This window comes from Panicum virgatum, chromosome 4K, assembly GCF_016808335.1.
Source record: "Panicum virgatum strain AP13 chromosome 4K, P.virgatum_v5, whole genome shotgun sequence".
NCBI classification, from domain to species: domain Eukaryota; kingdom Viridiplantae; phylum Streptophyta; class Magnoliopsida; order Poales; family Poaceae; genus Panicum; species Panicum virgatum.
Window position 1 is genome coordinate 29,880,230 of NC_053139.1, and position 15,347 is coordinate 29,895,576.

The following is a 15,347-nucleotide window of genomic DNA, read 5'->3' on the forward strand; positions in this document are numbered from 1 at the left end:
GTTACCAGAAGGAATGTCGGATCTACACCCAGTGTTCCATGTGTCCCAGCTAAGGAGATGCTTAAGAGTACCGGAGAAAGAGCATGTGCTGGAATAAGAGATAGATCTACAGACAGACCTTCGGTACCAGGAAATACCTGTCAAGATTTTGGACACTGTCACTAGGAGGACAAGAAACTCCGAGGTACGGATTTGCAGAGTTCAGTGGAGCAGACATAGAGTAGAAGAAGTTACATGGGAACGCGAAGATGTTTTGAAAAAGGAATTTCCCATATGTTTAGGAGCCAGCCGAATCTCGGGGACAAGATTCATTTTAAGTGGGGTGGTTTGTAACATCCCGAAAATTTACCAAATAAATCGCACGCTAAAAATAATTTTTCAAAATTCTTTTCGTCGTTGAGCTCAATCCTTCCAAAAAAAAATTCCCTGACCCGACACCCGATTCCGACCGCTATCCCGTCTCTCTTTTTCTCCTCGCTCCGCGTGCGTCGTCCGACCGGACATCGTGGCGCGCATGGCCGGCCAGGCCGCAGTGGCCGCCACGAATTCCGCTGGTGTGCGCTCGCTTTCTCTCCCTTTCTCTCCCTCTCTCTCTCTTCTTCTCTTTTTCTTTTTTTCTTTTGCTCTTTTTCCATTTTCCCTCTTTTTCTTTTTTTCCTTCTCCTCCTTCCTTCCTTCCTCTCTCTCCTTCCTTCCTCTCCTGTGCTGCACGCCCCGAGCGTCGCTCGGCTCACCGTCGCCCTTGCCTCATGCACCGCCGCGCACACCCCGCTCCTGTGCACGCGCGCGTGTGCGAACACCCCTGCACGCCAAGCTCCTCGCCACCTCGACGCACGCCCTGGCCGCGCATGTGCACGTCCACCGCATGCCCGCGCCACTCGCCGCGCTGCCCGTCGCTGACGGCCGCCCTGCTCGCCTGCCCACGCGCCGCGCGCGCGCAGCACGCGTTCCACGCGCCCCCGAGCTTCACCGGACCGCCACCGCCCTCCTGTGCCACCTCGCCACTCGCGCTCCCGCAGAGCACAGGGCCGCCGCCTCGCCGCTCACGCTGCTCGGCGACAAGCACAGCGTCCCCCCCCCGCATGTGCCACAATGCTCGGCGCACCGCTCGCCGTTGCCCGAGTGGTCTTGTCAGCCATGTGCCACCGCGAATCGAGCTGCCGCGGCGCCAATCGCCATTAATGGCGCCCGTGGAGCTCGCCGGCCGACCGCACCACGGCCACCGCCCCACGGCTCTCCCCGCCGCCTTATTTCGCCTATAAAAGGGGCCCTCGCGTCGTCCTTCACCTCCACGACCTCCACCGCCGCTCCAAGCCTCCTCCCGAGCTCCCAACGCCTCCGCCCACCATTGCCGCCGCCCCAGGACGCTGGCCACCGCGGAGCTCCCCTCCCCGCTGCACCCCAGCCCAAACCAAGGTAGCCAATAGAGCCCCCGAGGTTCCTTTCCCCTTTTCCCCTAGGTCCGGGCCACCGACGAGCTTTGCAGCGCCGCTCCCACGCTCTCCGCCGCCCGCTGCCCGCCGGCCACCATGGCCAGGCCACCCCGGACCACCTCTGGCTGAGCTGCGGCCGAGGATCGGCCCCACGGACCTCCCTGCTCCTTTTCCCCCTCCTCCCGTCCGCTATCGTGGCCCAGGGTCGCCGGCCAAGCGCCGCCGACGACCGCCCCCTCCATTCCTCTGTTTCCCGTGGAGGGAGGAGGAAGAAGATGGCATCCTTGGCAAAAACCCCCTCCCCTTCCCTCTATTTACTAAAGAACCCCCCTTGTAACCCTTTTTCCCAAAAAGGCCCTTCCTGTTTTCCTTTTTGCAAACAAACCCTCCCACCACATATACTTAATTTTAAATAAACTCCTACACCTTTTAGTATGTCCAGGATATTTCCAGAAATTACAATTAGGCCCTTCCACTCTCATAAATAATTACAAATGGGTCCCTGACTCCTTATTTAAACCCTAAACCTTTATATAATCTATCATTTTATGTGCCAAACAACCTCCGATCGATCTGAAACATTACCACACCATTTCTAGCATAGTTTTGGCCATGCCATTAGGAAATCGCCCAAAAATATTACTTCTATCTCCATACCTTATTTGTTTCCGAATCGAGCTCAACGATATAGCTTTTATTTCTTTTCTTGATTGTGTGCTTGTTTGTATACGTCGTAGATCACGGTGTGAACGAAGGAGAGCCCGTCGACGAGCAGTACTGCGAGCAAGCGAATGAGGACCAGTTCTGTGACCCCGAGCCCGAAGGACAGCACTTCAATCAGGAACCCCCGGAAGGATTTGTGGACGGCAAGTTCAATCCCACCCTTTGATGCATGTTTTGTCCTAGTTTTATAAACACAACCCATTGGCCTGTTTTATAAAATTGCATGTATTTTGCCTGTTGAAAACATGGTTGGATAGCCACCCCTTGATTTGTTATAACCATTCTTTGACCACCTAGATTAATGTCTGAATGTGTTTTGTTTGGATGTTAATCGCTGCTAGAAAGCTTAGGACCTTATACACAATACAACTTGTTTTACAAAGAAAAGGTGTGCGTGTGTGGGAAGGGAGAAAAGTGGAATTTGGAAAGATGAATTTAGACGAGATGGATGGCATTTCTGTGTGATTTGCCGACGGGTGTGCTCGTGCCTGTGTGGCAGAGCAAGGAAGGGAGATATCCATCTTGTCACAATTAAGGACCGAGTTGGTGTGTCATCTCACCTAACTCCACTATCGTGCAAACCACTCGACCGTTGAATGGGCAACGGCTTAGCATAAACCCCACTAGTTAGTCTGATAGCCATCAAGAGAGCTGAGAGCAACGGGTGATCAAGGAGAAGGGATTAGCTCTGTGTGACTTATGCCCCGGTTAAAACCTCTGTGATAGGTCAATGACCCCTTGGTGGATCCCGTGATGGCTAGTCAGGTCTAGCTATAGTGGGTAATGACTTTGTTGGGATCTACACCGACACTACAGTGTTCGAGCTGTGGTACCCCGCTTGTGGGTTGTTGACGCTCCTTAGCGCCCCCGATTTATATACCGCAAGCGCACGGTTTCGTGTAGCTTTTCCCTTAGAGTATTCCCCCAAGGTTTATTAATCCACGGAACCAAAGAAACAAGAAACAATCTACTAGCATAGAGATTCCTTTGTGTGAGATGGTGAAAACGAATCTAATCTACTAAAAACACGACAAACGCCGAAGGTAGCAAGAGAAAGTTAGAGATAACCAATCTAGATCACCTAGATCATGCATATATTGTAGTTCCAGCTAGATAAAGTGAAGTAAGATAGATGTGAATCTCAATGAAAAGCCTCTTTAAACCCAAAATCTCCAATCCGATCCCTCGATACCCCACCTACTAAGTGGCAACGGCCTGTCACGACGCCACCCCTTTCAACGAGATACCCTGAAGCAAGTCGAACCCCCTTTGGTAGTTCCGCCATGAACCTCTAGCCACCATGACTACAAGATCATGCTAAGTGATCTATCTCGATAATAGATCTAGGATGAAGCGAACCCAAAGAAAAGAACGAAATCGAAAGAGGAGAACATGGTCGCTAAACATTCGGAAACACAAATAACTTCACCATGAATGATAGTACATCACAAGATCACAACCGGGGCCCTACCTTGATCTTGATGATCCTAGCTCCAGAACTCCGACGTGGTCTTCCTTGCAAGGTTCCCACGTCAGCTAGGGCGAACCCTAGACAACTAGCACGACCCTCGGCTCTCCGAGAGGTGTCCCTCTATCTTCTCTGCTCCTTGGCGTCGTCTCCCGAATTGATCTCTGCGTGAACCTTGGGGAGGGGTCTTTAAATAGCCTCAGGGAACCCTCGGTCAAAGGGGAGGTCGAACCGACCTAAAAAAGGTCTGGGCCGGCCGGCCCAATGAGCCTAGGCCGGCAGGCCTGGGACTTTCCTTCGCCGGCTTGTGCTCAACTTTCTCCCCAAGTCTCCTGGAGTCTTCTAGAGTTTATGTCTGGGCCGGCCGGCCCAATGAGCCTAGGTTGGCATGAGTTGTTTTGGGAAAAGTGTCCGGCAGTTGTGCCGTGTGCTACGGTGGATGAGGAGTCCGGTAGCAGCTTAAAAATTGGGGTCTTGTGTGGGCCAACATTATGTGTTATTCGGTACAAAGAAAACTTGCTTTGAAAATCCTTTCTTTCAAATGAACCCATGCATAAAAGATTGCTTTCCGCAAATTAAACCCTAGCCTTATCCTTGTTTTGTCCTGTGCATTATATTTTGTTTATACCCCCTCCGTGGGTGTGGTTGGACTTGCTGAGTACGTTTGTACTCACCCCATTCTTAATTTTTTTAAGAGGAAGATCCAGACTACGTTCCCGAAGACGTCGAGTAGGGTACCGTCCTGCACCCAGCCTTGCCTGTGGATAGGGTCACCTGCACGAAGTTTTGTATGGTGCAGACTCTGATGACCCCCTCTTCATAGTTAATGTAGTTGTGTGGGTTTTAGTTGTAATCCTCGCGATAGTGGCGCTTCACTGCCCATTACCGCGTAGAGTTGTATGGTGATGAACCATCTGATGTTGGTATCACATTTAAGTCTTCTCTTACGAGAGGACGCTTCATGATGTTATCAAGAAAGAGCCAATTTCACGTTTCCTCTTAGAAATTTTACTATATCGGAATTCGGGCAGAAATGCAGGTAAAACAGGGTCCAAGCGTCAAGAGACAAACCCGACCATCAGAGCAAGCCATCAGTTCCTGCATGAGCATATGAAAGACGAGCATCAACACTAGTGGTAGGAGTTATTACTAATGAGTTCCACAAAGTGTTGGTGTACATTTATGTGCAGGTTGCTTATGCTTAGAAATGGGAGGAGAATGCACCCCGAAAGCAAGGTGACATGTCGTTGATCTGAGGCAACAACTTCTCGACAAATCAGACACGTTCACGAGGATCTACAGGCCCGCCAGAGCACCAAAACCAACTTAAGATAGGCCCTTACCCATATACATGACATGGGGGCCCACCTAGCAGCCATATGACCGAAGACCGGGCCAAACGGGCCCAGCCCACGGTCGGCCGACCTCCCAGGTCGGCCGACCTAGTGGTGGCAGCCCACAGGCCCCACAGACTTATAGAGGACACGTGGCGTCTTGTGGTTGCTGCTCCATGGTGGTTTGGGTCGATTCCCGGGCAAGATGAGGGTGGCTCCCTCCTATAAATGCAAGGGGAGGGGGTGAGAATTAGGACACACACTCACACATCACACCTTCTTCTCTTGAGTTCTCACTTGAGTGAGAGTTGTCTTAGGGAGTTAGGAGTAGAGGTACTTAGGAGGGGCACCGGTAATGGCGCTCTTCTCCAATTAGTACCACAACAAGAGAGTGAGGAGGAGTCGGGGATGTGCCGGGCTTGTCGGCGCTCTTCTCCGCTTGTACCTCGACGGATGCTTATTCGGTTGTAAGTGTTCGAGGCTTTCTTATTTAGAATTCGAGTTTAGATCGCAAGTTATCATCTCTGCCTTATATTAGTTGATGTGTATGCTTAGCGAGTAGCATTTGACTCTAGAGTTGGGCTCCGGATAGAAAAGGATAACCTTGTACGCCTCTAGAGTTAATAGAAATAGGCGTGGACGTGGTGTCTAGGCTGGACTATACCACTCAGTTGCCCGATAGTCCCACGGTTTGTAGAGGTAGCCGGCAGGTGGTGACAGCCCTGTTTGAGCCCTAGTAATCCTCCACGTTCGGATATCGGATAGAGCACTATTACTGGAGCTATCGGCTTGTTTAAGCCGGTCGAAACCGGTAGCTCGAAGTATAACGGCGACGTGATCTCTTCTTCTAGGCATATATTCTAAATTTTAGTCCTCTCTATCCTATCCTTCCCACACCAGTGTGTGTGTCCTTGGACTGTTCGAACCCGTAGATAGTGTACTCACGTTCCCCAGTGGATATGATACCCTGGAATACTCTTGGGTGAAAGCTACAACGGTATCCGTGCGCTTGCGGATTTTATTCGTTACGTTACAAAATACCAACAGTATCGCGTGAAGGAAAAGAAATCAGTGGTACAACCAGGAACTACTCCAGAGAAGGCCAAGGCCGATATTGTTGTTCAGATCGGTGAAATCAAAGTGGTTTTACAAGACAAGGGTAAGGAGCCGATGGTGATTGATAAATCAGCTACTTCTTCTGCTCCTCCTGTCCAGAAATCTTTTACTGCTAACAATCATGAAACTAGTGGCAGCAAGGTGGCGGACAAATACCATCAACCCCGTTGGTGTCCCGAGGGGTTGACGCATACCCAAAAAAGGAAGCTCCAATGCCTTCGCAATAAGGAGAAGAGGGAGCAGGAGGAAGAGAAGGCGAGGGACGAATGCTTCAACTAGTACAAGCCTATGATCCCTCAAGGCAAGGTGTGGCAGGTCAATACAGTTGACCAGCTAGCAGAAGGACCGGTTGGACCAACCCCGGCGACCGGTCAGACCGGTATTCCTGACCGGTCAGACCACCCTAAGCCACCGGTCAGACCGGTTGAGCCCAGTGCAGAGAGTACAGCCGAATCAGCGGTGCATGTTTCGGCTTCTCGTGTTGATGAAGTGGAACCAGCTCCTCCAGCAAAGGAAGATGAAGAACTGGTGGAATACGAGGCATCTTCGGAGTGCAACAATTTGGAAATAAATGTTGTGCATATGTCTTTGGATTACCTCATAATTCCTGAAGAGGTGGTGGCTCATCTTCAATTTAGGCCTCGTGATGCTGTATTCCAGAAGCCCAACGAATCGGACAACTACTTGAAAGCTCTCTACATGATAGGACATGTTAATGGAAAGCCGATTTCCTGCTCGTGGATGGTGGGGCTATTGTAAATCTTATACCCTACTCATTGTACAAGAAGCTTGGCGGGAAGGACGAGGAGCTGATCAAAACCAACATGACTGTTAGCGGCGTGGGTGGAGGTGATCCCACTGGTGCCAAGGGGGTTGCGTCCATGGAGTTGACCGTTGAAAGCAAGACGCTCGCCACAGCCTTCTTCGTCTCGGAGGTGCAAGGTAACTTCAGTTTAATACTTGGGCGTGTTTGGATTCATGCCAATCAATGTGTTCCGTCTACCTTGCATCAATTTCTTATTCAGTGGATTGGCGATGAGGTTGAGATAGTACATGGTGATACTTCTTCCTTCATTGCTACCGCCGATTCTAACTCCATTGGTGCCAATGACAACATCAAGTGCTTATCGGGCTTGGATCTGTCCGATTATGAGCTTATCAGTTGCACCAAGGAGGGTTTTGTTCCTGCTACTCTAAAGCCGATGGAGAATCGGCTCCAGCAGGTGACTCGGGCACAACCGGTCAGACTGGGTGACGGAGGTACACCCGGGTACCTCCCAGCCGATTAGTTGTCTCCCGACTGGGTACCTACTCGGCTAGGACTACTCTGCACGACTACCCGGCGGACAGGCACTCGGCTGGACGTCGGAAGGTTCCTCCGAGGATCAGGATCAAGGCGCGGATATGGATTCTGGATATCTAGGGATCTCAACCGACCTGATTCCATGTAACAACCCAAGTAGATATCCTCCCTTACTTGTAACCAACGACACCTGGCCTATAAAGGTGCCATGAGGAGACCCATAGAATGCATTAACTCATCTTTCATCGTCAAGCTCATACAATACACACAACATAGGACGTAGGGTATTACGCTCCCGAGCGGCCCGAACCTGTCTAAACCCTAGCGTCATCTCACAACCATCTAGCTCTTGGCTCCGGAATCCCCAATTCACCTACAAATCTACCGCCGGGCATACCCCTGGTGGACTTGCCGGATAAGCAATCCAACAGTTGGCGCGCCAGGTAGAGGAGATTTCTCAGGAGTCCTTACAGCGAGCTCAATGGCATCAAGATCCGGCATCTTCTTCTTCGCCAACGTCAGCATCCAGATAGAGGCCGCCGCCGGATTCGCCTTCACCTTCGGTAGTTTCCCTTAAAACTACGGTTCCCCGGAACCCACCCACCAGCCCCTCGAGCACCAACAGCGGCAATTCCATAAGCGTCAGATCCGATCTGACAGCGCAAAGCTCCATCATTCATCGAGTTTCTGAACTCGACATCAATGATCCTCTGATCGTTCGCCCCAGGGCAACGCATCGCCCTGTCATCTCCAATACCAATCTAATCTCCGGAATAGGTCGCATAACTAGATCCATCGCCGAGTGCATACAACTCGGCGAGAGCGTGCTGGGTCGTCCAGGTGACTCGGCCATTGTACCACACGAGCAACGCAACAACTCGGCGGTGTACTCGGATCAAGTACGAGTACGTATGGGCAACCTGTGCATCACTGAGTTGGATCAGTCCGACTCGGAGCAGATCTGATTTGATTCGCCCTCATCCCCCGAGGCTGACTATCAGGTCGCCATCTTCACCCTCCCGCCCAACCGCAACAACGCCGATGGCCGGTGCCAGATCTCGGTCGTCTCGCTGGACTCCAAGTCCCTCAGCGGCGAGGACGACCAACAGCGGGCAGAGCATCTTCACTCGCAATACCCTTCGTGCTAACCACCGGGCCAACGAGGAAGTCATCCGGCGTGGCGAAGAAGACCTCGAGAACGCTGAGCGCCGCAACCACCAAGGCCCAGGAACTTCGAACACGAGTTCGTCCTAGATTACGACGGCCATGAAGTCTTCGCCATGCCATCTGCAAACATGGCTGTTGTACTCCAGGTATTTGAGGGTCTCCCTCAAACTCCAGAGATTGCAAAAGCCCGTGCTCGTCTCCAGGTTGCAGCAACTCAGTCTCAAGGCCTGAGGAAGGAGTACTCCAACTATCGAGCGCAGTCGAGCTCCAACCGCTCGGTACGTCCTCATCGTCGCGAGGAGGAGGTCGACCAGCCAGATCTTCGTGCCCGCCTCGACCGCCGCAATCTTCGACCCTGCATCACCAACCGCCATCGCGAGCAGGACGACGCCGAGCAGGAATGACGTCGCCGCTACGACGAAGAGCATGGCGCACCTGGCGCCAACCACAACAACCATGATCATCAACTCCGTGGCAACAACTACGACCCTGCGAATGACCTCGATGGCTTCTCCGCCTTCTCCAACAGGTTGCGAGCCATCCAATGGCCTGCGAGCTTCAAGCCGATCGGCATCGAGAAATTCGACGGCGAATCCGACCCCAAAACATGGCTGCGCACCTACACCATCGCCGTTCGAGCTGCCATTGGCAACAACGACATCATGGCGGCCTACTTCCCAGCGATGATCACCTGCCAGGTGCTCAACTGGCTAGAATCCCTTCCTACCGGCTTGATCAATAGCTGGCAGGATCACTGCACCGCCTTCGTCTAGTACTACCAAGCAGCCTACCCGAGTCCCAAAACTAGATGGGATCTGGGCAGCATCACGCAGCTCCCCTCCGAGTCCCCGTGTGACTACATCAAAAGGTACATTGCTAACCGTAACACGATTACCGAGGTTGATGATAGGGATGTGATCTACCACTTCCACCAAGGCCTCCATAGTATCGAACTATGGAGGAAGATGTTCGAGAACAATCCCAAGACCGTCTCTAACATGATGGCCGTCATCAACAAACACGCCGACATGGAGGACGCCGAGCGCACACACCGTCGCCACAAGGACCGCTGCGACCCCGTCGACCGTCCTCGCCAAAGGGACGACGACTCAGCGCATCCAGGCGGCAATCGTCCTCCATGATATGGCAAGAACTGCGACCGCGCCGAGTCATCCAAGGCTTGCGAGCGCAAGCGCGGCCCCGACAACACCGTCGCAGTCGCCGATCGGCCCCAGCAGCACACCTCCCTCGACCAGGAGGAGCTCGACAGGCTCCTTGATGCCAAGTGCCCCTGGCACAAGGACGCCAACCACACGGTGCGCAAGTGCCACGCCCTCTCCAACAGTGTTGCCCCAGAAGAGCCGTAGCGACCCAGGGTCGATGATCGCGATAGGCCGGGTAGCTCCAGAAGCTCCCGTGGCTGTGGCCGCAGGAACCGCTCACCCAGGTGAGACGAGGACAATCAGCAAGGCAACAGATCACCCGGCACTTTCCAGGAGGAGCAACGGGTGGTCAACATCATCTTCAGAGGCTCCAGTGTGTTGTCCTGCCAGCGCAGCATCAAGCTGCACAACCGCGACATCAACTTAGTGTTCAGGCACCCGGTTGAGCCCCTCCTCTGGTCGGAGGTCCCGATCACCTTCGACCGACGCGACCACTGGGTACATCTACCCAGGACGGGTGCTTACCCCCTCGTGGTAAACTCGGTGATTCGCCAGATCCGTCTGGCCAGGGTGCTCATCGATGGAGGCAGCGCCCTCAACATCATCTTCGCCAGGACCCTGGAGGACATGGGCTTCGACATGACCAAACTGGTCCCCTCAGACTAGGCCTTCTACGGCATCATCCCGGGTGCCGGCTCGACTCTATTCGGCAAACTCACCCTCCCGGTTACCTTCGGCACTCGGGACAACTACCCCATGGAGTCCATCATCTTCGAGGTGGCGCCATTCGAGACCTCCTACCACGCCATACTTGGGAGACCAGATCTCGCCAAGTTTATGGCAATCCCAAATCACACGTATCTTCTCCGGAAGTTTCCCGCTCCGAACGGAGTCCTTTCCATCCGCGGCGACATCCAGACGTCTCACTCCTGTGAGATGAAGAACATCAACACCGCCGAAGCCATGGAAAGGAGCAGCAACCAGGCCTTGGTCGCCCAGGCGACAAAGGCCCTCGCGAAGGATCAACTCAAGATACCTTCCAATGACTCGGCATCAGGGCTGCAGCCACCCTGACAGCCAGACGAAGGCGATCGTCCTCAGTGACAACCACCGCGACAAGACCGCCTTGATCGGGGCCGTGCTCGACTTTGCATAGGAACTCGCGCTCACCTCCTTCCACTGCGCCAACTGGGACATCTTCGCATGGAAGCCCTCCGACATGCTAGGCGTACCGAGGGAGGAGGCTGAGCACTCGTTGGATCTCAACGAGAAGGCACGGCCCGTCAAGCAACGACTGCGTCGCTTTGCTCAAGATCGGAAGGAGGCTATTTGGGTAGAAGTAACCCGGCTCCTAGCCGCTAGTTTTATCCGAGAAGTCACAAATCCAGAATGGCTGGCAAACCCAGTCCTTGTAAAAAAGAAAAATGGCGAATGGATAATGTGTGTTGACTATACAGATCTCAACAAGCACTGCCCTAAAGATCCTTTTCCTCTCCCGCGCATTGACTGGGTTGTTGATTCTACAGCCGGGTGTGCACTCCTCTCTTTTCTTGATTGCTACTCAGGCTACCATCAGATCGCTTTGAAGAAGTCGGATCAAGAGAAGACCTCCTTCATTACGCCCTTTGGGGCGTACTTCTACAACGCCATGACATCCAGCCTCAATAACGTGGGTGCTACCTACCAGGAGGCCATCCAGAAATGCCTCCAGGGGCAGATCGGGTGCAACGCCGAGGCCTACATAGATGACATCATCATCAAAATAAGGTCCAATGATCAGTTCATTGCCGACCTCCAAGAAACATTTGAAAATCTCAGGAGATTCAAATTGAAGCTAAACCCCACCAAGTGCGTGTTTGGCGTCCCGTCCGAGAAGCTACTCAGCTTCATCGTAAGCAGCCGGGGCATCGAAGCTAACCCAACGAAGATCAACACTATCAGATTCATGAAGCCACCCAGGTGCAAGAAGGATCTGATGAAGCTTACAGGGTGCATGGCGGCCCTGAGCTGGTTCATCAGCCGGCTAGGCGACAAAGGCCTGCCCTTCTTCAAACTTCTCAGGAAGTCAGACAAGTTCGAGTGGAACGAGGAAGCTGCCGTAGCATTTCAGCAGCTCAAAAACTTCCTCACAACTCCACCCGTCCTCACAACTCTAGAAGATGGGGAGACGCTACTCCTCTACATCGCAGCAACCACGCACGTGGTCAGCACCGCCCTAGTCGTCGAACGAGACGAGCCAGGCCATGTCTACAAGGTACAGCGACCCGTCTACTTCATTAGTGAAGTACTCGGCGAGTCCAAGCTGCACTACCCCCAGGTGCAGAAACTCCTCTACGCGATACTCATCACGTCTAGGAAGTTGTGCCACTACTTCCAGGCGCATAATGTCAAGGTGGTCTCCTCCTTCCCACTCGGCGATATACTTCACAACAGAGACACCAACGGCTGGGTCATCAAGTGGTCGGTGGAGTTAGGGGCCCTATCCATCGAGTTCCTCTCTCGCTTCACCATCAAGTCACTGGCCCGGCCGACTTCATCGCTGAGTGGACATAGATCCAAGACCCACCACCCGATGAACGACCCGAGCATTGGATCATGTACTTCAACGGTGCCCTCAACCTCGAGGGCGCCGGTGCAGGCATCCTCTTCATCTCCCCGAGAAGTGAGCAGCTAAAGTATGTCCTACAGCTACTCTTCAAGGCCACCAACAACGCGGCCGAATACGAGGCTCATATCCACGGTCTCAGGATCACTACCTTCCTTGGCATTAAGAGGCTCCTCGCATACGGCGACTCCAATGTCATCATCCAGCAAGTTAACAAGGATTGGGACTGCACTGTGGAGAAGATGGACGACTACTGCAAGGAGATACGCAAGGTAGAGGCCTACTTCTACGGCCTGGAATTCCACCACGTCCTCCGGGACTACAATGTGGCAGCCGACATACTCTCCAAGCTTGGCTCCAAACGGGCACTCATCCCAGCCGGAGTTTTTGTACAGGCTCTCAACTTCCCCACTGTCAAGATCGAAGAAGAACCTCCCACTAAGCCTGACCTAGCACCAGCCCCAGGCCAGGAAGTACTGGTCACCGATCTAGATTGGCGAGCCCCGATACTCGACTTCATCATCAACAACAAGTCCTATCCGAAGTACAAGGAGCACGAGAGACTCGCCCGTCGAACCGCAAACTACGTCGTCATCGGAATCGAGTTGTTTAGGCACTCGGCCTCCTCGAGAACCCTTTCCAAGTGCATCTCCCAGCAAAATGGAGTTCGACTGCTCGGCGAGATCCACTCGGGAATCTGCGGAAACCACGCAGGAGCATCAACCCTGGTTGGCAAAGCTTTCAGATCGGGCTTCTACTGGCCGACGGCCCTGGCTGACGCCCAGGCCATCATCAGACAATGCCCAGGGTGCCAGTTCTTCTCTAAGCAGCAGCACGTCCCGACTCAGGCCCTGCAGGCTATCCCTCCATCCTGGCCATTCACCTGTTGGGGACTCGACTCGGTGGGACAACTCAGGACGGCACAAGGCGGCTATACTCATATTCATCGCCATCGACAAATTCACCAAGTGGATTGAGGTGAAGCCGGTCTCATCTACGTCAGCAGCCAAGGCAGCCGAGTTCATTGAAGAAATAACGCACAGGTTCGGAGTGCCCAACCGGATTATCACAGACTTGGGCTCCTCCTTCACCGAATCAGAATTATGGGACTTCTGCCAGAAGAGCTGCATAGATATATACTACGCCTCCGTGGCTCACCCACGATGCAATGGCCAGGTGGAACGGGCCAACAGCTTGATCCTTCAGGGGCTCAAAGCTAGGATCTTTGATCCGATCGAAAAATATGGCTCCAAATGGATCCAAGAACTACCCAAAGTAGTATGGGGGCTGCGCACGCAGAGAAGTCGGGCCACCGGCTACTCCCCCTTCTTCATGGTCTACGGTTCTGAGGCTATCCTCCTGACGGACATTGCCTTTGGTGCTCCGCACACCCAGAACTACGATGAAGGCGAGGCCAAAACAACTCGGCGAAGTGATCTCGACTCGGCCGAGGAGCACCGTCTAACGGCATCCATCCAGCATGCCCGGTATGAGCAGCAGCTCCATTGTTATCATGACAAAAACGTCCAACAGCGCGACTTCAACGTCGGCGACCTAGTACTCCGACCGGTCCAGTCCACTGGAGGCAAGCTAACTTCCCCATGGGAAGGCCCCTTCATCGTGAGCAGTGTAGTCATCCCAGGAACCTACAGGCTCCAGCGCAAAGATGGAGCGGACGTGGGCAACCCATGGAACATCGAGTACCTTCATCGCTTCTATCCATAGAAGAATGATAAATAAAGCTATGTACTCAACTCATCAGTTATTAATAAAGTTCAAAGTTTTTAGTTACTTGTACTTGTTTCATCTTTTTCTCCCCGACTTGTTCAACACACTCGGGGGCTGCACGTCGGTCAGCCCGACCCGCCTGCCACACTCGGGGGCTGGGCTCGGACAGCCCGATCCGCCCAAATCTGCTTAGCGTAGACACCCCCAACGCATCCAGCTGTTGCGAGCACAACCCTGCTAGTACTAGAACCACCCTGTGTCACCTCTTATTGCTCGCGCGCTTGATGACCAACTCTCAACCCGACAAGTAAAGGCACATCGCATGGTCGTCTTTCCTAACTACTCGGCCAACTCGGCAACTTCTCGGATTGCGGAATCAAACACAAACACAAACAAATTTATTTACATACAAAATAAATATTCTTCATTGGCCATCTGCTGACCATTTTCCTAGCTTCTACAGTTACAGGTTGAGGTCGGCCGCCATGCGCTCCGCGATCGGTCGGGCGTCGGTGAGGTAGTCGGACCAGGCAAGGTCCGAGGTGTCTGGCGCCATCCCGTCACCCACCGGCTCCAAGTTGGCCTCCGGGTAGTGGGACTTCACAAGTCCCAGGGTGTACTAGGATGCATCCTCGGCGACCTTACATGTTGAGGTCGGCCTCCAGCTCCTCCGCCGCGGCCGTGCCTTCCGGCTCAAAGGCGGCGAGGACGGCGTCCACCTTGCCAGTGAGCCGCCCCAGGGCTGCGAGCGCCTCAGCCAGCTGAGCATCCGCACCCGCCAGCAAGGTCTCACTTCAAATCCACGCGAGTTCATTCCAAAGGAAAACTAGGTAGTTTCCGAACCATACCTCCGCACGCTTGGCGCTCCAGGCGGAGTTTGCCCTCGGTGGCATCCTCCCTCGCCTCCGCGGCCTCCCGACCCTTCTTCAGATCGGTATTGGCCTTCTCACAGTCGCCAGGTCACGCTTCAGGGTGCAGACCTCCTTCTCCAGTCCTGAGAGGGTACCGACTAGCCTGAACACAAAGGAGTCGGAGTAAAGCGCGGCATATTCCTTACCCCGCTTCTCCTCCGTGAGCGCCCTCTCGGTCTCCGCCCGCTGCCTCTCCAGCTCGGCCAAGAAGTACAATAGTGATCACCATGTTTTTGTGACTGCTTGATAATATATTCTTCCCTAGCTCAGGAGGAGGAGCAAATCGTTGTCGTAGGACCTCCTTAATCTCATACCAAGAAGTACAATAGTGACCACCATGTTTCCGTCGCAAACTCCACAACCATAATGACACATTAGGAGAGAAACTTTGCTTTG

At 53.4% G+C, this 15,347-nt stretch overlaps 1 protein-coding gene across 1 annotated transcript; it reads left to right on the forward strand.

The window, feature by feature from the left end:
- The first annotated feature begins 11,145 nt into the window (after positions 1 to 11,145).
- LOC120702100 lies at positions 11,146 to 14,037 on the forward strand. The gene is made up of 3 exons (XM_039985867.1): positions 11,146 to 12,304; positions 12,346 to 13,169; positions 13,282 to 14,037. Exons 1-3 carry the CDS (start codon positions 11,146 to 11,148, stop codon positions 14,035 to 14,037), a joined length of 2,739 nt encoding a protein of 912 aa, XP_039841801.1.
- Positions 14,038 to 15,347: the final 1,310 nt, after the last annotated feature.